Genomic DNA, 22,544 nt, shown 5'->3' with positions numbered 1-22,544 from the left:
CCCACCCAGCCAGCCCGGGGAGGTATGGGCGGTTGGGGGTGCAGTGCAGCCCAGCAAAGGAGCCATCGTCACCCCGCCGGGCTCCAGAGTGGTCCTCCGGGCCACCCGCGCCCAGGGAGGGGAAGAGGGGACGTACCACCAACCCCAGCCAGCGCAGGGCGGATACCCAGGCAGAGAAGAGCGGGGTAGGCGGAAGGAGGACAACGTCGTGGAACCGCCGCGGGGCGACGCGAGATCGGAGCCCCAACCTCCCTCCGCTCCCGCGGCCGGCAGCCCAGGCAGAGGGGAGGCCATGCCCAGCGAGCCACGAAATAAGGGTGGGACCCACCTACCACCCTATTACTGTGGCTGCCAGGTCCCCGGTTGGCCCACCATTCTAATAGGCAGGACTGTCAACACAGTTGATTCTACTCCTGTTCTAGATGAGTGATCTAGAACCTGATGACAAATAAAATGGATCTGGTCATCCCTGACAGAAACGCAATCACGTTTGCGTTGTAAAAGTACACGTGCTTTCGATCCCAAGTGCAAACACAAGCCCACGTCCACCCTTCGTGGCCTTTGTTCCCTCGCTGCTTCCGCTTTTGCAGTGTTTGACTTTCACCGTGACGCGTTGACTCGCCTCGTCGGAGCTTCTGGAGCCAGGATGTGTTGTACGGGGAAGTGTGCCCGCTTGGTGGGCCTGATCCTTCTGCCTTCGGCGTTCGTCTGCATGATCGCCAACCTGCTGCTCTTCTTTCCCGACGGCAAACGTCTGGAGAATGATCAGATCTCTCTGCAGGTCTGGCTGATGGGGGGTCTCATCGGAGGAGGCCTCTTTGTGAGTAACTGGAGAGTCAGTCAGTGCTAGTCAATTACTGTGTTTAGCCTATTTGCTAGAAATCTGTAGACGATATTTCTCATCAAGTCTGGGAGGAGGGTCATTCCAACAGAGACCGTTTTTCAGCCATGGCTCTGAATTTCCATTCGAGTGATTTTTCTTGTCATGTTCGCTTGGTGGGCGGGCACTAACTTACCCATTTGCATTAGCATAATATAAAGCTTAACATTGTCTGGGGTCAGGACCTAATCTTCTCGAAGGATGAAGTCCTGTTTTTTATAGTTCATTAATGACCAAGTGTATTTCTCTTAGCTGATTTTTGCTATCTTTAGCGCCTGAATTGTGTCAACGCGTCACTTATTTGGTAGCGGGGGCGACATACGCTCATGCTAACGATTTTTTTGAAATATTCTTGTAAAGTGGCTAAGGTCTACCTGCCGTCCAATGGTGCTAAAATCCATTGCCCAACCTTTGATTTCCTGCGTTTTTAGATGCTGTGCCCGAGCTGCTCCGCTATCAGGGCCGGGGGCAAGGGTTGCTGCGGAAAGGGTTGCTGCGGCAACCGCTGCCGGGTGAGTGGCGGAGATTACGCCGGATTTAGATAGCAAAGATAGAGGAGGTGCGACGCGGTCAACGAAATAACCTCCGGGGTTGGTCTCGCCGCCAGATGTTGAACTCGGTCTTCTCGTCGGCTTTCGGTGTGGTGGGCGCCATCTACTGCAGCAGCGTGGCCTCGGCCGGGCTGGCCATCGGACCCAAGTGTCGCGTGGTGGGAGATGTCTGGACGTACCCTTTCGAGGATCTCGGAACGTAAGGGCTTATTCCTGACGCTGCCGGACAAACTGACTCATCCGGTTTGTTATCCCTCTAGGGGAAGTGGGAGCTACCTGGTCAACCAAACTTTATGGGACATGTGCGAGTACCCCAAGAATGCCGTCATGTGGCATGTGGTTCTCTTCTCCATCCTGTTGTCCATGGCTGTCCTCCAGCTGGTACTGTGCGGTATTCAAGTGGTCAACGGATGCCTGGGCTGCATCTGCGGGGATTGCCGAGACAGCAAGGATGTCCGTCTGCCGCCTATATCCGAACATCTGATGGGTTTTCATGGGCAAGCTAAACTTCTTTCTCTTTACAGGACGAAAGCGGCTTGTGAAATCCAATGGAATTCTCTCACTTGACCATATATCGGCCGGCCGATCTCTATTACTGACCGTCACAAAACTCCTCCGGAAATTGTGTTTTCTTCTCGTCTTGTAATATACTGCTTCAACTGTCACAATCAATGTACCGCAACGTTCTGATTAAATACACATAAAAAAAATCCAAACGTGATGAATCATTGCTGGCTCGCACCCAAACATGTCTCATATGATACACCTGACTCCACTACTAATAGGATTGCCGCTGTCCAGACAAGGTCAAAGGTTGTCATTGTGAAGAATAAGACGGCGGCAGGTTAAGCCTTTAAGCTTTTTGTTGCCACACGGTGGCTCGGCTAGGAATTGCGAGGCAAGTTTAAATAGACTTTAGGAAGGACGAGTGACATACTTGTTGGCTCGGGAAGCCGCTGGATAAAGTACACAGATGATGTAACGCCTGGAAAAACAAGGTTGCCCGGCCTGATGATGAATCCAAAGAAACACTGGATGTGTACTTGTTACTTTTTGAACCGATTTGTTGTACTTTTACCAATGTTTCTCACTTATTAACCAACATTTGAAAGCGTGTGGTCAATGTGTTATCTATGTTTTGGTCGTGCTGAGTCATGACCGGACACAAATAACTCATTAGCTGTCATTGACGGTGAGAGACGTCCAATCTGTTTGAGGTGGGAGGGTGGCTAACCTGTCCACTAGTTTCTTTCATTTAGATTTTAAAAAGCTATAATTACGATTCATCGCAGTTAATGTCATGCATGTATTTGAAATGAAAATACATATTTCTGTTTTCTTTTCTAATAAAAGTGCTGAATGCTACTTTTGATTGTGTGTATAAAAACGCGATTAATCACAGTTAATCTTACGGAGCTCCAAAAGGGACATCGACAGAAATAAAATAAATTCAAGGAATCTGGTGCGCACCAGAAACTGTCTCGTAAACATTAGCATCATATAGCATTTAAGCTATCCCATAGCTTAAATGCTATATAATGCTAATGTTTAGGACAATTGGCTAAGTTGCATAGCAAAAGTCAGCGAGCTTAAATGCTGTATAATGCTAATGTTTACAACAATTGGCAAACTTGCATAGCAAAAGCCCACTAGCTAAATGCCATATAATGCTAATGTTTGCATTGCATTTGCTTTCCTAATGTTTATATAATGCCCGTTGTTGCATTGTTGCAATTGGCTAACTTCCATTCCAAAGGTCTGCTAGCTCAAATGCTAAAAAATGCTAATGTTTGCATTGCATGGCATTTGTTTTGCTAATGTTTATATAATGCCAAATTGCCAATTGTTGCATTGTTGGAATTGGCTAACTGGCATAGCAAAATTCTGCTCGCTTAAATGCTATATAATGCTAATGTTTACAACAATTGGCTAACTTGCATAGCAAAGGCCCGCTAGCTTAAAGGCTACATAATGCTAATGTTTGCATTGCATTGTATTGCATTTGCATTGCTAATGTTTATATAATGCAAGTTGTTGCATTTTTGCAATTGGCTAACTTCCATAGCAAAAGTCTGCTAGCTTAAATGCTAAATTATGCTAATGTTTGCATTGCATTTGCATTGCTAATGTTTATATAATGCCAATTGTTGCAATTGGCTAACTGGCACTGGAAAAGTTTGCTAGCTTAAATGCTAAATAATGCTAACGTTTAGAACAATTGGCTAACTTGCATAGCAAAAGTCCGCTAGCTTAAAATGTTTATATGATGCCAATTGATGCATTGTTGCAATTGGCTACCTTCCATAGCGAATGCCCGCTAGCCTAAATACTATAAAATGCTAATGTTTGAATTGCATTGCATTTGCAATGCTAATGTTTATATAATGCCAATTGTTGCACTGTTGCAATTGGCTAACTTGCATATCAAAAGTCCTCTAGATTAAATGCTAAACAATGCTAATGTTTACAACAATTGGCTAACTTGCATATCAAAAGTCCCCTAGATTAAATGCTATACAATGCTAATGTTTACAACAATTGGGAAACTTGCACATCAAAATTCCTCTGGCTTAAATGCTGTATAATGCTATTGTTTACAACAATTGGCTAACTTGCATAGCAAAATTCCGCTATCTTAAATGCTATGCTATACAGCCTACTGCTAATGTTTATAACATTTGGCTAACCTGATTAGCAAAAGTCCACTAGATAAATGCCATATAATGCTAATGTTCACAACAATTGGCTAACTTGCATAGAAAAAGTCCGCTATCTTAAATTCTATGTACTGCTAATGTTTACAATAATTGGCTAACATGCATAGCTAAAGTCCGCTCGCTTAAATGCTACATAAGGCTAATGTTTACGACAATTTGCTTACTTGCAAAGCAAAAGTCCCGAGCGTAAAATGTTTATATAATGCCAATTGATGCATTGTTGCAATTGGCTACCTTCCATAGCGAAAGTCCGCTAGCCTAAATACTATATAATGGTAATGTTTGCATTTCATTGCATTTGCATTGCTAATGTTTAAATAATGCCAATTGTTGCACTGTTTCAATTGGCATTATATAAACATTAGCTTGCATAGCAAAAGTCCTCTAAACTAAATGCTAAATCCGGATTATGTTTTGATTAATCGTCGTTCCGACGTGTCATCATTGAAAACTTTTCATTCAAACAAAACTGTCAAAATGCCTTTTTATTTTTTGATGTGAAGAGCACTAATAATATCATATTAAATCCTTGTATTAGACTTTTGGAGGATGGACAATTGTATCATATCTTGGGATTAGTGATTGACACTCTGAGTTTTATTTTTTTGACGGTCCCGATTCGAGCCCCGCATGACAACGAGGTGATGACGCTAGAATCTTGGAGGGCGGACAGGAGGAGAGAGGAAGACAAACACGCCCGCTGGGATTAGCTATTTAAAGTTCACCCGACAAGCGCAAGAACAGAAGCAAGCTTTCCTTTGTGGACGACCGCCTCATCCAGCTCTCCTCCGCGAGCCGTTTTCACTCAGGTGAGTTATTTTGCAGTTTTCCCTCCTCGTTTTTGGAACTCTTCAGATTCTCACTCAGAAAAGGCTTCAATTTTTGCTGGATGAACTCATACATCTCCTATTTCTACATGTTGATGCATGCAATTATAATGAGGCATCTAAACATGTCATCTGACAAGTTACGTTGCCAGAGCCGCACCTGTCTTCTTTTTCTCCTAAAAAACAATCGGGAGTTTATTTGCCGAGGACCAAGGTGAAGAAGAAGGAGAGGAATGATGAAGTGTCGCAACTGGTGTCGCAATCCTTGCGCCTGACCCCATTCTTGGAAATTCTCTCTTCCAATAGTTTATCACTAGTACAGACGTCCATACAAGTAGAGCTCATGTGGGTGGGACCAGTATAGTTTTGGCCAAATAAGTTAACTCACTGACTGCCATTGACAGAGCAAGACATCCAATCAATTAGGAATATTCATTCATTTGCTCCTACCAGTACGTATCATCTATTATTATACAAATGTTGTATCTTTTGTAAAAACTGCATTGTATTTTCACCACTTAAAGACACACTAGGTAACTTTTCAACCTTTATAAACGGCTTTACGGCATACGTCACTTCCCCTTTCCCCATTCATTATAAAGGCGGAAGTCGATGCGAATGCTTTCGCTTAAATTCTGCAAAGATGGCAGAGCAACAAAGGAGACAAAAAGTTTTGTCTGAGGAAGAAAAAAAAAAGGGAGGCTATCAGGATATACAGAATAAACATTGACCTGGCTTTCACTTGCAGGCCCCCCACCCCAAACCCCTCAACCAAACTCGTCAGCGCTGAGTTCGGGTCGGGTGGTTGGATTAGCATTAGCCACATGATTGCTAAACGTCATATGCTATTGTTTATCCAAAACTGGATTCATTACTTATTACTATTCATTCTTCACGTAGCTGCTGGAAACTAAAATGGAGAGACAGCGAGAACGAATATTGGCAACATGGCAAAAAAAAAAAAATGCCACATGGCAAAATACATTTTGCCACATACCCAAAAAAATGCCACATGCCAAAATCAATTTTGCCACATACCAAAAAAAAGCCACATGCCAAAATACATTTTGCCACATGGCAAAAGAATGCCACATGGCAAAATCGATTTTGCCACATGGCAAGAAAAAAATGCCACATGGCAAATTCAATTTTGCCACATGGCAAAAAAATGGCACATGGCAAAAAAAATGGCACATGCCAAAATCCATTTTGTCACACACCATAAAAATGGCACATGGCAAAAAAATGCATCATGCCGAAATACATTTTGCCACATGGGATAAAAAACCCACATGGCAAAAGAATTCCACATGGCAAATTCAATTTTGCCACACACCAAAAAAGAATGCCACGTGCCAAAATCAATTTTGCCACATGGCAAAAAAAGAATGCCACATGCCAAAATCAATTTTGCCACATGTAAAAAAATGCCACATGGCAAAAAAATGCCACACGCCAAATTCCATTTTGCCACATACCAAAAAAATGCCACATGCCAAAATACATTTTGCCACATGGCAAAAAAATGCCAAACGGCAGAAAAAAAGAATGCCACATGCCAAAATCCATTTTGCCACATGGAAAAAAATGTCACATGGCAAAATAATGCCACACGCCAAATTCCATTTTGCCACATGGCAAAAAAATGCCACATGTGAAAGTACATTTTGCCACATGGCAAATTTAATTTTGCCACATGGCAAAAAATGCCACATGGCAAAAAAATGCCACATTGCAAAATCCATTTTGCCACACACAAAAAAATGCAATATGCCAAAAAAATGCCACATGCCAAAATACCTTTTGCCACATGGCAAAAAAAGCCCCATGCCAAAATCCATTTTGGCACATACCAAAAAATGCCACATGGCAAAAAAATGCCACTTGCCAAAATCAATTTTGCCACATGGCAAAAAAATGCCACTTGCCCAAAAAAATCCCACATGCCAGAACCCATTTTGCCACATACCTACAAAAAAATGCCACAACATTAAACAATATTTGTTTCCAGCGGCTGTGAGGAGAATGAATAGTAATAAGGTAATGAATCCAACTGTGGCTAAACAACAGCATACGACGGTTAGCAACCATGTGGCAAAATTTTTTGTCTCTTTTGTTGCACTGCCATCTTTGCACAATTCGCTGGAAAGCGTTCGCATTGACTTCAGTCTTTATAATGACTGAGGAAAGGCTGAAGTGACGTATGCTGCAAAAGCAGTCAGCACATTTGTAGTTTTTTGTGTGGCAGGGTTCCTGCCACTCTCCTAACAGTTAATTAGTGCCGGTGACAGTGATACAGACCCCCTCAAAGTATAAAAGATGTGTCATTTATCTAGCTGTCGGTCGACATAGCATACACATAAATGTTGTGAAAATATTTTATAAAGGTTGAAAAGTTACCTAGTGTTGCTTTAATTTAAACATAACCAAGGTACCTATTCACTTTATTTTATTGTTTTGAAAAAATGTTGAAGCGAAATAAACTAAATACTATCCGATTTTAGGCCTACGTAAATTTGACAATCATCTATCTCATTTGAGCGAACACAAACGTCATCTGCGGGCTGGATCTGGCCCACGGGTTGCCAGTTTGACAACCTAACCAGAACAAAGTGATTAGTTGGGAAAGGAGAACGATTGATGTTGAATTTTAAAGTGTCCTTTTTTAAATTATTTTATAGGACCTAAAGTTCTAACGTCTCCTCAGAATGGGTGTCAAGATGCTCCAATGTTTCCCCTTCTACAGACACTGCAAAGAGCGATGCAAAAGCAAAGGGTTGCCCTCAGAGACTGGTGAGAAGGACGCTCCAAAATATACACATACATATATTAGAATTGTGCATAGACTTAACATTCAGGCTTTCCTAATTATAGTGAGTCACCAAATAGGTTTAGCTCTCTGATATCAGACCACCATTTTGTGCCACTCTGTGGCACAGAGCCACATTGCCCTCTAGTGGTGGTGAGCTACATTAGCGCAGCGTTTTTATTTTCTGAGTCAAAGCAAGTTTTTACATCGGAAAAAAAAATCTCACGGCACACCACAAACCAAAAAATGTTCAAAATTACTTTCTGTACAGGATAATCATAATTTCTCAATACTTACACTTACCCAGTGTGAAACTTGAGCCTGATGAACACAAAGCCAAAATCCTGGCGGGAATCTTCGACAACAGCTCCCAGTCTCTTTGTTTTGATTTTTTTTAATAGCAGTTAGGCTGGAAAAACTCAGAATTATCAGACACGGGGACTTTAGCAATGTTTTTAACCACATCAGGGCCAAGTATCTCGGTGACAATGGCTTTACAGGCAGCTAGTAATGCCACTAACAGTGTGGGACTTTTTGGAGTTAGCTTGTTGCTAACTTGTTTCTAACTGGTTTTGACGGCCTTCTCATTTACCTTTGTAGTTTTTCCCAAAGGTTTTCTGTTTCTGTTTTCACGAAGGCCAACAAAATAGTCCATATTTTGAAGCGACGGGTGTTTCGTTTGGAGATGACGTTTAAATTTGCTCGGCAGTTGGCACAATGACGCTAATTAGCAGCTCGTGTCGCGTTCAAGAACTGCTCGGATTTCTAGTCATCAATGTGTTGCAGTGTTGTTTTTGCCAGCCCTTTTAATTTTCCTCTTCGTCTTCTGGACGAAAACACTTATTAGTCTTAGTCATATTTTAGTCATTTCAAAATGTATTCGTCTTCGTCTTGTTTTAGTCTGCAATCCTCAAAATATTTTCGTCTATAAACTTCAAAAGTTTTTGTCCATGAATAAATAAATACATCAAAGGTTTCCAACCATTTCGAATAAACATGACAGACAAGCACATAATTGTAGTCTACAAATACATCCCAATTTTCATGATAATACACTCAGCAGGAAAACAGTATATTATTTGCAATTAATTAAACTCACCTGGACTCCACGAACTGTATGTAAAATGTTTTCAAAGAGTTAAAGTCGACACAGAGTCACCGCGCTAAACGCTAATGCTAGCGCGAAGCTAACGCTACAAGCGAGTTTAGTGTGTGAAGATCACTCAGCACAGAGCGTTAAAAGCTAAAACAACATGTCATATCCAAGATAAGAAAACAAAACTTACCAAGAGCTCATAACTTTGAAACGCTGACCTGGTCAAAAAAGTTGCTCGTGGGGTTGTCCCATTATGACTTTTTAACAGACATCCCGATGTTGTGCAATTTCAAAAATTCAATTCCAATATCAAACCGTTACCGGTTGTTGGTTGGAATATTAATAAAGTGCATGTTCTAGTTGTAATATAACAGTAACGTAAGTTTCGCACTATAAGGCGCACCAGATTATAAGCCGCCACCCACCAAATTTGGCACAAAAATAGCATTTGTTCATAGATAGGCCACACTAGTCTATAAGCAGCAGCTGTCCTCACTGTATTATGGGATATTGACACCAAAAGATATTAACCGGTAACACTTTTTTTGACAGTGACATCATATGACTGTCATAAAATCAAATGAACCACCATGAAGCTTTGAACCAATAGGTTGCAAAGCTCCATTGCTTCAAGAAGCTTCATTTGGCATCACTGCTCCCTTGAGGGAGACAGTCAAACTCTGCTGCCACCTGCTGGCAACATTGTTGTCGTCCAACATGCCTCCTAGCATGCATTGCAGCACTACAGATGTAAATAATCAAAATTCATGTTCTGTGCTAATTATTTCTTCAGTTACTGTTCCCGTTGTTTCATCAATTGTTAGTTATGGTATTTTCTAACACTTTTTTTTGACAGTGGCGCCATCGGACTGTCATTAGATAATCATAATTATGGCATGACACTGTCCTGAGCATTAATGAATGCTTATTACAGATGTCTTTTAGTGTTATCCGGCAAATAATCTCACTTTTGAATGGATGTAAAAATCCAAGCTGGAAATAAATGGAGTTAGTGACATAATTTCCCGGATGACACTTAATGACATAAGCATTCAATAATGCTCATGATCAGAGGTGTAGCAAGGGTCCCCGGGGGCCCTAGGCAATAAGAAACATGGGGTCCTTCAAGCGTGTGCAAGTTCGGGGGACAGTTGGACTTGGAGCAATAGCATATTTAATAAACGTATAATAACGCCTCGGTCTCATAGAGCGCTTTTTAGGACACTCAAAGTGCCCGGCTTCTACTACATTAAGACATAAAACTACAGTAACATAGTACACTCACCGCTGTCTTGCTTCCTTTTCTCCTCTTCGTTTTTTTTTTCTTTTGTCGCTTCCAGAAGGATAACTTCTCTTCATTTTGGATATATGCCAATTTAAAAAAAAGCCAAATCGCCATTCACTGGGGGGGGGGGCGTAAAGAGAGTGTAGGGGCCCATTCAGGGAACTCGGACACAAGGCTTTCACTGACATGGTCGCAGTAAAGCTACGTGTGCTAAATCTGTTGGCCCTCTGGGGGCCCCTCCTGGCTGGGGGCCCTAGGCAATTGCCTGGTTTGCCTAATGGGACGCGACGCCTCTGCTCATGATTGTATCATGTTATAATTATGACGGTCTTATGACAGTCTTAAGACGCCGCTGTCACGTAAAATGTTATCTATTAACCCAAATAAATCAACAAATAAGCTGCACTGGACTATTAGCTGCAAGTTTAAAATAAGGGAAAAAAGTAGCGATTTATAGTCCGAAAATGACGGTATTCCTAACACCGTCTGACGGCGTAAAAAGACAAAAAGCAATTTTGGATCATTTCCCGCGGCACACCCGATGATCTCTCACGGCACACTAGTTGAAAAACACTAGTCTATGTATTCTATTCTATGTTCTATGTTGTTGTCCTGGCTCTCCCATCCCATTGTTTGCCCCTGAATAAAGAGGCTTTTTAGCCAAGCTACGTGTACATAAACCTAGCAATAAATCTCATACAAAACAGCAAAAGACATTGGCTAAACTTGACAAAATGTTGTTGTCCGCAGATGAGCGTAAAACCCGCCTGGGCTCCACCACGTCCTGGGGCAGCGACAGCTTGACTCGGGGCCCCCACATCTATTTCTCCTCCAAAGCCAGAATGTCTTTTCGACACCAGCTGGACAGCAACGTCAACGCCGTGGACGCCACCGACTAAGAACCAGCTATTTTTGAATATCTGAGGAGCTTCCTCAGAAGGGACAAAACAGGAGTTTTCTTTTTCTTCTTTTTTAATACGGTTAATACGGTGCCTTGAGACGCGAGTGAGCTGACTTTTGAGATGGTAGCAGATTTATTTGCTTTGAGATACAAGGCAATGAACTCAACAAATCTTCGGTCACGTAACTTTGCCTTATACATAGACCGGCATAGCGTCAAAAGAATATACTTATCTGCTGTTAAAACGATTGCAAAAAGCTGTTGACATTCATTCATGTGTGACAGGCGTTTAACCCCTTCATGCCTGGATTTACATTGAAAAATAACTCATAAGTACATAAAAATAGTACAGTGGTACCTCTACTTAAGAACGTCTCTATATACAGAATTTTCAGGTTAAGACACACCTCAACGGGAAAGTATTGCCTCTTGTTAAGAAAGAAATTTCAGGATACAAAAGGCAACAATACAGTACGGTTGGTACTTCCAGTTTACTGAACGTAACATATACTTATAGCGCTCTGCCATTAGCTCTTGCCTAAGCGGGACCTCCACTGTATGTGTGTATCCCACCATCCTCTTCATTCGCCCCTCTTGTTCCGACAGCTTTACATGAGTGTATTAACTTTGATTATTTACTCAATTCTTGTTTTTTTTACATTACTATGTACAACTGAGTCACATTTTATGTTTATTATGCAATACAGGTAGAATTGTAGACGTACTCGACATACGTGATTTCGACTTCACGCCGGAGTCTCATCCGCCATTTTGTCTCCAGTCTTTTTTTTTTTTTTTTGTCGCGTAACAGTGTCTCTTCTGCCATTTTTTCGCCAGTCACAATCTTATTTTTTTACTCTATTTTATTAATATGATGTATAATACATGTTTTTGGATAGTTATTTTGAGATTTATGGGGTATTTGGGGGTACTTAAAGGGTTAATTCCGACTCACGCAGAAGAACAAAACTCGTTTGTAAGTCGGGGACTACCTGTATACATCAAAAAGCATATATAAGTACACGAAATTGAAAAATACAACTAAAAATTGGAAAATACAACATTTTTTAAAAAATTCAAATTATTTTTAAAAATTAAAAACTATAGTAACAAGTTTATTAATAAATTCCTACTTTTTAAAAATGTAAATGAATTATTTCCGCTTTTCAAAATATAATTTTGCATTTTGATTTCTATATTTACGTTTATTGATTCAAAGCAACACTCGGTAACTATTCAGTTTTGGCTGATTTTAGCGACGCCGGTGGACAAAAGCGGTAGTGTTTTGCCTTAAGGAAAACGCACACCCGCACAGTGTCGTAAAATCATGATCTCCCGGTTGCCTGCAGATGGATTAAATGACATTTCTGTTTCCCGCCGCTGTGTGAAGGATGTATAGGAATAAGCTTATAAATGTTTGAATAAGGTTATAGATGGACGTTTGAACACCAATCGTTTAGTGTCGACTGTTTTATTGTTTGCGCCTAAAAAAATAAAAAATAAACGAGACTCCGGCGTCATGTAGTCGAAATTGCGTAAATCGGGTATGTCGTAACCGGGGGACTACCTGTATTTCGTCAATGTAAATTCAGCCATCATTGGTTTAATCTTGGTAACAGCATTGGCATATATGTGATACTATTTACATTTTATTTACATGCTTTTTCAGAATGAAACATTCCGCCTGGTCGGGTTGTCAAAGTATCGTATCCGGATACGATATTTGATTGCAAAAGTATTGATACGCCGTCATTTGTTTTTGCACTACCAACAGGAATATGTTGTCATTGGGTAGATTTCATTTTGCACTATTCTTGATAGTAATGGAGGATATTTTTGCATTTTGCTCGTTAACCCATTGGCTGCCATTGACGATAGCGGACGTTCGCTGATGGCCATCCCACTTCAAATGGATTGGATTTCTACTCATAGACTTCACTATCAGGGCCGCTCCGTAGGGGGCCTATTTTCAAAAACTTCTGAATCCAGATTATTTTACATCTAAATATTTAAAAAAAACTTAAAATGGCTATTTAATTCTCAGACATTTACGCTAGATGCACAAATATCACCAGATCCAGAGATAATCCCTAGGACTGCAGCTATCTGTTATTTTAGTAGTCAATTAATCGATGAACTTGTTAGTTCGAATAATCGAGTAATCAGATAAGGAACATTAAAAATCAAAATACCTGAGCCCCAAACGGTATGAAAAAAAATTAGAATCTAAGTACCATAATTTTTGGACTATAAGCCGCTACTTTTTTCCTTCATTTTGAATCATGCGGCTTATAGTCCAGTGTGGCTTATTTGTTGATTTATTTGGTTTAATAGGTAACACTTTTTTTGACAGCGGCGTCATAACACAGTTATAATTATGACATGACACTATCATGGGCATTACTGAATGCTTATGACAGATGTCATTAAGTGTCATCGGGCAAATTATGTCACAAACTCGATTTATGTCCAGCACGGCTCTTTTACATCCATTCAAAACGGAGATAATTTGGCAGATAACACTTAATGAAATCTGTTATCAGCATTTATTAACGCTCATGACAATGTCATATCATAATTTTGATTGTCTAATGACAGTCTTATGGCGCCACTGTCAAATAAAGTGTTACCAAATACCATCATTAGCAATTAATGAGACGACAAGAAGAGTAACTGAAGAAATAATTGGCGCAGAACATGAATTTTGATTGTTATTTACATCTGTAGCGCTGCAATGCATGCTAGGAGGCATGTTGGGCAACAACAGTATTGACAGCAGGTGGCAGCAAAACTGGACTGTCTCCCCCAAGGGAGCAGTGATGGCCAAATGAAGCTTCTTGAAGCAATGAAGCTTTGAACCAATTGGCTGCAAATGGTGGTTCATTTGGTCTTATGACAGTCGTATGATGCCGCTGTCAAATAAAGTGTTACCGGTGAATATCTTTTGATGTAAATATCCCATAATACAGTTAGGACGGCTGCGGCTTATAGTCCAGTGCGGCTTATCTATGAACAAATGTCGTTTTCGTGTCAAATTTGGTGGGTGGCGGCTTGTAGTCAGGTGCGCCTTATAGTGCGAAAATTACGGTACAACAAAAAAACAATTTGCTAACTTACATAGCAAAAGTCCGCTAGCATAAATGCTATAAAATGCTAATTTTTTTATTTTTTATTTTTTATTTTTTTTACAATGCTCTCGACAAATGGTTCAAACACAAATTCCCACAAAAATGGCTAACTATACCTATAAACTGAATTACGAACGCATTAAAAAAACATTACCTCAAACAAAAACTTATGTTGGTCTTAACAGGGAGCAGTTGGATTCTACCATGTGAAATGAGTTATGTCATATTCACTGTCACCACTAAAGGGCAGTGTATCCACCTAATTCCACAAAACCAAATAGAAACACTTTCAAAATAAACCATTACATCGCCACCTGAATTGAACGAACACTCGAAGCAGCAAAATTAATTTGAATCCATTTTCTAATCAAATTACTCAAGTTAATCGATTAATCGTTGCAGCACTAATAATCACCTATATTTTCAGGATCATTTGCAATATTTAACATATCATATAAGCTTTTGCCTGAAATACCGATTTTTATGCACTAAAACTTTCGTCCTGTTTCCACCTAAATCCGGCGTTAGAACGCAGCGTGTTTCAGTTTATCGCAGTGAAAGCTTCCATGACGCTCTACCTGACCAGGCCCCCGACGGGAAGCCGTGGCGCAATGTCTGTAGGAGCTGTCTCGTCAACTGATAGTGAAGTCTATGGTCTACTCATGATAAACTCATTTAAATGCTAATGTTTTCATAGCCACATGATTGGACGTCTATTACCGTCAATGGCGCCGAAAGATTTCATAGCAATTGCACGTCCCTGACTAAAGTTTGTGCTTCAAAACATTCCTTGAACATGAGAAGCAATGACATCGGATGCTTATTGATCGCCACGGAATGCTGATAAGGCAACTTAGCATGCGTCGTTAGCTAAACGTTTGTCAGCCTTTATCCAAATACATGGATTGGCCATGCTTTTTTTGAAAGTTAGCAGAAGAAAAATCCCATGTCGGGGTGCAAAGTTTGAAACGTTCTAAGAAAATTGAGGTGGAATAAACCAGAAATTTCTGAAAACTGATTTTCTGATCTGAATAGCAACTTAAGTGTTAGCATGCAAGTAGAGCTGAATAACCCACCTAGCGCGATGCTAACTGCAGCGCTAGTTGTAACTTTCTCTTTTGGTGGCTCTCACGAGCTCAAATCGACGATGACGTGCTCCCAGATGTGCGTGTTCCCCTTGAAGCTGGACGTGAAGACAAAGTCCTGGCGGTCGGTGGACACGGCGGTGAAGGATCGCGGCGCCTGGATGTAGACCTCCTTGAAGCGCTCGAAGACGCCTTGTTCTGCGTCCCAGAGGAAGATCTGCGAGAAGGTGTAGTCGCTCCCCAGGGCCAGATAGTGGCGGTCCTTGAAGGAGAACGGCTGGAGGATCATAGCGCCTCTTGACGGTAGCGCCTGGATCTCCGAGAACTGTTTGGCGCCCCAGTGCAGAACTTTGGAGTCTCCGATGTAACGCGTCAGGGCGAGGTAGAGCTCATCCTTGATGCGGAAGTGCTTGACGGCCACCGCGTCCTCCGTGTTGGGGATTTCGCCAAAGAGCGCAAACTTCTGGTTGCTCCGGCTCCACTGGTAGATAACCGGAACCTGGGAACGGCTAGCCAGGATCAGGTGTGCTTTTCCATCCAAGTCCAAGAACTCGGCGTCCGTGTCGCGGTACCACTCGTGAAGGGACTGGTAGGAATAAAAGCCGTTCTCGTTCCACTTGTAGAGAGTGGACAGACCTGCTTTGGAGCTGTCGGCGATGACGAAGAATCGTTCGGCGCCGATCCGGAACACCTCGATGTCGTTGGGCTTGGAGATTTTGGACACCTCGATGTCCTGGAATTTGGTGAAGGTGCTCTGGTCCTCATCAAACTTGTAGATGTGCGAGCCGCCGAAGAGCTGAGCCACGATGATGAACACCTGGTCCTCGATGACCATCGAGTTGCACCCCACGATAGACTGACCTAAAAGTAGGAGTGGGAACCTCTTGGTACCTCACAAACAACTAATTAACAGAAAAACAAGCTTCTAGTGTGAATTGGAATTAGTTTATCACTAGTAGATCACTAGTTTATCACAAGTAGACGTCCAATCCATTTGAACTGGGAGGGTGGCAGGGAATGAACATTCGTTCATTCGCTGCCATCCCTCCCACTTCAAACGGATTGAACGTCTATGTCTGTCAGTGGCAGTCAATGCCAGGCAATTAGGTCATTTTGGGCCATTTTAGGTCTAACTGGAACAGCACCAAACAAAAGTTCCAGCATCATCACCCTGTCCAATGCAGATTCTTGACTCTTGACAAGGTGATGAAGCTGGAACTTTTGTTTGGTGGCGTTCCAATGAGATTTACAAAAATGACTGCCTGAAGAAACATCAAAATTTACACTGGAACAGCACCAAACAAAAGTTCCAGCATCATCACCCTGTCCAATGCAGATACTTGACTCTTGACCCCTTGTCCAATGCAGATTCTTGACTCTTGACAAGGTGATGATGCTGGAACTTTTGTTTGGTGCCGTTCCAGAGACATTTACAAAGATGACTGCCTGAAGAAACATCAAAATTCACACTGGAACAGCACCAAACAAAAGTTCAGCATCACCACTCTGTCCAATGCAGATTCCTGACTCTTGACCCCTTGTCCAATGCAGATTCTTGAATCTTGACAAAGTGATGATGCTGGAACTTTTGTTTGATGCCGTTCCAATGAGATTTACAAAGATGACTGCCTGAAGAAACATCAAAATTCACACTGGAACAGCACCAAACAAAAGTTCCAGCATCATCACCCTGTCCAATGCAGATTCTTGACCCCTTGTCCAATGCAGATTCTTGACTCTTGACAAGGTGATGATGCTGCAACTTTTGTTTGGTGCCTTTCCAGTGAGATTTACAAAGACGACTGCCTGAAGAAAACATCAAATTTCCCTTAGTCCTTGATGATATGGGGCTACATGTCAGGCAAATGCACAGGGGAGATGGCTGTGGTTAAATCTTCAATAGATTCACAAGTTTACATTGAAATTTTAGACAGCTTTCTTATCACTTCAATTGAAAATATGTTTGTCATTTTCCAAGATGACAATGCATAACGCCACAGAGCTAAAATTGTTCAAGCATACCTTGGAGAAAGACTCATCCAGTCAAAGTCATGGCCTGCAAATAGCCCAAATCTCAACCCTATTTTAAACGATATCTCGATTCTTGGCAGGAGCATATAGATAACATTTTGGGATACATTGTATACTGATATATCACCATTTCGATATTTTGTCAACCCCTACCTAAAAGAAAGATTCGTAAACTCCACCCGGGCGGCGAATCGCGTTGGAACCTTTTTCGGAGCTCGACCCTACCTGTGATGTTGTCGTAAGTCCTGAAATTCATTTCGATGTGGTCCCACTGGAGGACCATGCAGCTCTCCGCGCCGGGAGAGGCGACCGCCACAAAGACGTCGTTCTTGTAGCCGAAGGTGTCGACCGTCAGGGACTCTGACATCACAGTCTGATGTAGGATGAAATCTGCCAAAGGGGAATTCATATCATCAGTCTTTGTAAAAGTCTTGCATGCCTCCCAGAGTTCATAAACATTCTTGGGTTTCGTCTTCCATGTTTCCTCTTTCATCCTACCCCAGACATGCTCAATGATGTTCATGTCTGGTGACTAGGCTGGCCAGTCCTGGAGGATCTTGATCTTCTTTACCTTGAGGAACTTTGAGGTAGAGATTGAAGTATGCGATAGAGCACCATCCTGCTGCAGAATTTGTCCCTTTTTATGGTTAGGAATGTAAGAGGCAGCTAAGATTTGTTGATATTTCAGACTATTTATGTTGCCTTCCACCCTGCAGATCTCTCGCACACCCCCATACTGGATGTAACCCCAGACGATGATTTTGCCACCACCAGACTTCACTGTTTTCTGAGTGAATCTCGGATCCATGCGGGCTCCGGTAGGTCTCCTGCAATATTTGCTGTGACTGCGGTGTAATTCAATGGAAGATTCATCTGAAAAATCCACCTTTTGCCACATTTCCAGCATCCATCCTTTTGACAGGTTGTGGGCCTTGGCAAATGCCACACGGTTTTTTAATTGTCTTTTGTTTAATGCTGGTTTCTGGGCACTGATTCGACCATGGAGGCCATTTCTAGACAGAATTCGCCAGACTGTTCTGGTTGACACATGGACTTCAGGTGACCAGGTCTCGTGGAGTTCTGCTGCAGTGGAAAAAGATGAAGATCCTCCAGGACTGGCCAGCACAGTCACCAGACATGAACATCATTGCGCATGTCTGGGGTAGGATGAAAGAGGAAGCATGGAAGACGAAACCCAAGAATGTTCTTTGATGTTCCTGATTACTTCACCAATAAATTGTATGAATCCATGCCGAACCGCATGGATGCAGTCCTTCAAGCCCATGGAAGTCATACAAAATATTAAATTAAGATCTCACAGCACCACTACTTAATTCGCTTATGTTATCAAACACATTTTTTTTCATTGCAAATGAAAATGGCAAATTTGAAGGCCTGAACATGTTTGAAAACTCACCAAAATTTCCACATACATGCGGTTTCGCGTAAATTTCGATAATTTTGCAACATAGTGAAAAAATGTAATAAAATGGCTCAGTGGCGCCCCCTTGAATTTTTAAAAATGCCCTTTCCTTTGCTGTTTTTCAACGTAGAGCGATGGAATTTGGGGATTTGATACATTGTCCAAAACTGCTTCAAAAAGTCTATTGCGCCCATATTCCAAACCCAACAGGAAATCGGGTATTTTGGATTGAATGTTGAAAAACATGCCATTTTAGTCAAAAACCAGCGTACAGGTTTGAGACCATTACAGTTAGTTGGACCCTTCTCAAAATTGGTGAGACTGTTCATGACACGAGATGGTAGGAAAGTCAGGTTATTAGCAATTGTTTCTACAAAATGGATCAGCGACAAGAATTTTGTCAGGGACTGTACGCTCTCACCCGTTGAGATACACTCGTTTTGCAGGCTCATATCGTTGAGGCGCTGCTCTTTCGCGTCCTCCGGTCCGGCGCAGGGCACGTCGGACACTGTGGCGTTGGTACTTCTCAACCACGTCATCAGCCACTTTGCCCGGCAGTCGCATTGGAATGCATTCTCTCGCAGGTCCCTGCAGCAGACGAACCCAAATGACGTGACTTGGACGCCGACAAAAAGACTTCCCAACTTACAGCTCTATTAGCGAGTCCAGCTCGGCGAAGAGGTCCCGAGGCAGGGATTTGATCTTGTTGTTCGCCAGCGATCTACAATCAAAACACCGGACGACTGACAAATAATCAAACATTCACAACGGCGGTTGATCAAAACATACAAGTGGGTCAGGTCCCGTAGTCCCCTGAAGGCGTATTTGTACACGGTCTCGATCCTGTTGTTCTCAATAAACCTGTCAAAGAACATTGAATTGGTCATTCTGCGGACACCGAAGGGTTGACCGATCAAACGTGAGAGGCACTTACAGGTATTCCAGATGTGGCAGACCGGAGAATGCGTCATCTCTTATCGTCGTAATGGAATTGGAATTAAGAAGTCTGTGGATGAGGGGTCAGAGACACATCTGAGTAGATTTATGGCTTCTTGTGGACTTTTTAAGAGATTTAAATGAGCTTGCCACAAGTAGATGTCCCATCAGTGACTAGGTGCCTTAGGCAAAAGTGTAGCTAGGACCCCACCCCCATAGTTCTCACGATTATGAACCCACATAATGACAACAATGGTCCAAATGAGGGACGGCTAGCTCGACTTTGTTGTTCCTTGTTGCGGCTGGCCTGACCGTAGCAGTTTTGCAGGTTAGCAAGTTCACGCAGTTTAATCCTATGCCAACTCGGATGCAGATCAGACTTTCAGTAGCAAAATTAGTGGTGTTTCCCCCACCTCCACAACATTGACGTCTTTTTTTATTACTTAAAGTGGCTGCTACCGGCCAAAAAAAACTTGTAAGGGGTGGGACGAGGCGGCATGTTGTTGACATCAGTGTCTTTTCTGGCAGCCATTTTAATTTTCGTCTTAGAATTTTGGATGAAATTATTAGCCTTTTAGGCATATTTAGTCATTTCAAAATGTGTTCGTCTTCGTCTAGTTTTAGTCGACAAACGTTTTAGTCCATAAATAAATAAATAAATCTTTCCAAAAATTTCAAGTATTATATATATATGTATATATATATATATATACACACACAATATTAAATGTGATGGTTCACTTACTTCTGTCATTGTTTGCATGCTATCCTCATTAAAATAAGAAAACCTATAAATTCTTGGGTGGTTTTAGTTAAAGCACTGTTTTTTCACCTGTGTGATTTTGACAGACATCAGATCATATATGATGGTGATTTTATGTAGAAATGTGAGAAATTCCAAAATGTTAAGATACTTTTTCATACCTCTGTATGTCCCTCCCGTCCCCATGCAAAACCTGATCCCCCCCCCCCCAAAGCAATTTGGCGCCCCCTCCACTACATGGCGTCTTAGGCATCACCATAGCTCGCCTTTGCCCTGCGTCCAATCTATTTGAAGTAGGAAGGTGGCAGCGAATTTTTCGTGCGTTTGATCATAAGTCCACTACTGACAAACTAAATGAAATTCCTGGCATAAGAATGATTAAAGACAATCTTACAGCAACTGCAGTGATGGCATATGAGAAAACATGGCCTCTTTGACCTCTGAGAAAGTGCCATTGACGATGCTCCTGCAAGCGTGACAATCAAAACATGACGCGTCAGCAAAACTACATAATATTTGCGCATCTGCCGGTAAACACTGCGTCTACTCACTGCGTCAAACGCCGGAGTCGACTACCTTACTTACAAAGAAATGATGTCGCCGGGGTTGATCCTGGGGACGTAGGAAGAACCGACGCATATGATGGACTCTTTGGAGCAGCTGCATGTTGAGGGGCAGCGGAAGAGCTTCCTGGCGTGACTCGGTTGCGAGACGCTACTCAGGGACACGCAAAGCAACGCTAGAAATATCAGGATCCGCGGCGGCATCGTTTCTGCGGTTCCGTCCACCCTGCACCATGCGACGAAGCCGACCGACGCAGCACCGGGGAGTCGGAGCCAATCAGCGGCAAAAGCCCCGCCCACCACACGCATGCCCATGCTTTACAACCAAAATGTTATGTCATAAATTACTAAATTAACACTCCTTAATTAACGTTCTACCAGGCCCTCCCAATGCCACATGGCAAAAAGGATTTTGCCATGTGGCATTTTTTTGCCATGTGGCATTTTCTTACCATGTCAAAAAGGATTTTGCCATGTGGGATTTATTTGCCATGTGCCATTTTTTTGCCATATGACAAAAAGGATTTTGCCATAAGGCATTTTCTTTGCCATATAACACCATTTACCATATGGCAAAAATGATTTTGCCATGTGGCATTTTTTTGCCATGTGGAAAGAAGGATTTTGTCATGGCATTTTTTTGCCAAGCGGATTTTTTTTTTTGCCATGTGGCAAAAACGATTTTGCCATGTGGCATTTTTTTTGCCATGGGGCAAAATTGATTTTGCCATGTGTCATTTTCTTTTTGGCATGTGTGAAAATGGATTTTGGCATGTGGCATTTTTTTTTGCCATGTGGCATTTTTTGGCATGTGCCAAAATGGATCTTGCCATGTGGCAGTTTTTTTTTTTTTTGCCATGTGGTAAAATGGATTTTGCCATGTGGCATTTTTTGCCATGTGACATTTTTCATGCCATGTGGCAAAAAGGATCTTTCCATGTGGCATTTTTTTGCATGTCGCAAAAAGGATTTTGCCATGTGGCATTTTCTTTGCCATGTGGCTTTTTTGCCATGTGGAAATTTTTTTTGCAATGTGGCAAAAAAGGATTTTGCCATGTGGCATTTTTTGCCATGTGGCAAAAAGGATTTTCCCATGTGGCATTTTTTTGCCATGTGGCAAAAAGGATTTTCCCATGTGGCATTTTTTTGCCATGTGGCAAAATGGATTTTACCATGTGGCTTTTTTTGGGGAATGTGGCAAAATGGATTTGCCCTGTGGCATTGTTTTTTTGCCATGTGGCTTTTTTTATGCCATGTGGCAAAAAGGATCTTTCCATGTGGCATTTTTTTGCATGTCGCAAAAAGGATTTTGCCATGTGGCATTTTCTTTGCCATGTGGCTTTTTTGCCATGTGGAAATTTTTTTTGCAATGTGGCAAAAAAGGATTTTGCCATGTGGCATTTTTTGCCATGTGGCAAAAAGGATTTTCCCATGTGGCATTTTTTTGCCATGTGGCAAAATGGATTTTACCATGTGGCTTTTTTTGGGGAATGTGGCAAAATGGATTTGCCCTGTGGCATTGTTTTTTTGCCATGTGGCTTTTTTTTTT

The 22,544-nt window shown here is 41.9% G+C and overlaps 3 protein-coding genes and 1 long non-coding RNA gene across 5 annotated transcripts in view; 2 read left to right on the top strand and 2 right to left on the bottom strand.

Annotated features, from left to right (window-relative positions):
- The window catches only part of LOC130928167 (uncharacterized), a 40,941-nt gene extending 32,175 nt beyond the window's left edge, over positions 1 to 8,766 (bottom strand). Inside the window, exons 1-2 of one of the 2 annotated variants that reach the window (XM_057854431.1) lie at positions 8,377 to 8,766; positions 8,088 to 8,193 (exon numbers count right to left, since the gene is read on the bottom strand). The gene's annotated coding sequence lies outside the window, so the exon portion shown is untranslated. Of the gene's footprint in view, positions 1 to 8,087 lie in introns of both variants that reach the window. The other variant, XM_057854430.1, reaches the window with a different exon arrangement.
- On the top strand, positions 576 to 2,157 carry tm4sf5 (transmembrane 4 L six family member 5). The gene is made up of 5 exons (XM_057854437.1): positions 576 to 820; positions 1,312 to 1,392; positions 1,488 to 1,630; positions 1,692 to 1,884; positions 1,956 to 2,157. The coding sequence occupies exons 1-5, from the start codon at positions 647 to 649 to the stop codon at positions 1,971 to 1,973; spliced, it is 609 nt and encodes a 202-aa protein (XP_057710420.1). The 5' UTR covers positions 576 to 646; the 3' UTR covers positions 1,974 to 2,157.
- LOC130928170 (uncharacterized) lies at positions 4,862 to 16,523 on the top strand. The gene is made up of 3 exons (XR_009066641.1): positions 4,862 to 4,957; positions 7,657 to 7,768; positions 10,916 to 16,523. It is a non-coding gene; the product is annotated as an uncharacterized LOC130928170 (long non-coding RNA).
- LOC130928168 (leucine-rich repeat LGI family member 2-like) lies at positions 14,562 to 21,238 on the bottom strand. The gene is made up of 8 exons (XM_057854436.1): positions 21,018 to 21,238; positions 20,827 to 20,898; positions 19,668 to 19,739; positions 19,523 to 19,594; positions 19,383 to 19,454; positions 19,155 to 19,321; positions 17,536 to 17,700; positions 14,562 to 16,140 (listed from the first exon to the last, which is right to left on the bottom strand). Exons 1-8 carry the CDS (start codon positions 21,197 to 21,199, stop codon positions 15,323 to 15,325), a joined length of 1,620 nt encoding a protein of 539 aa, XP_057710419.1. The 5' UTR covers positions 21,200 to 21,238; the 3' UTR covers positions 14,562 to 15,322.
- Positions 21,239 to 22,544: the final 1,306 nt, after the last annotated feature.

Source organism: Corythoichthys intestinalis, chromosome 13, assembly GCF_030265065.1.
Source record: "Corythoichthys intestinalis isolate RoL2023-P3 chromosome 13, ASM3026506v1, whole genome shotgun sequence".
Classification (NCBI taxonomy): domain Eukaryota; kingdom Metazoa; phylum Chordata; class Actinopteri; order Syngnathiformes; family Syngnathidae; genus Corythoichthys; species Corythoichthys intestinalis.
This window is presented reverse-complemented; position numbering and strand designations above follow the sequence as displayed.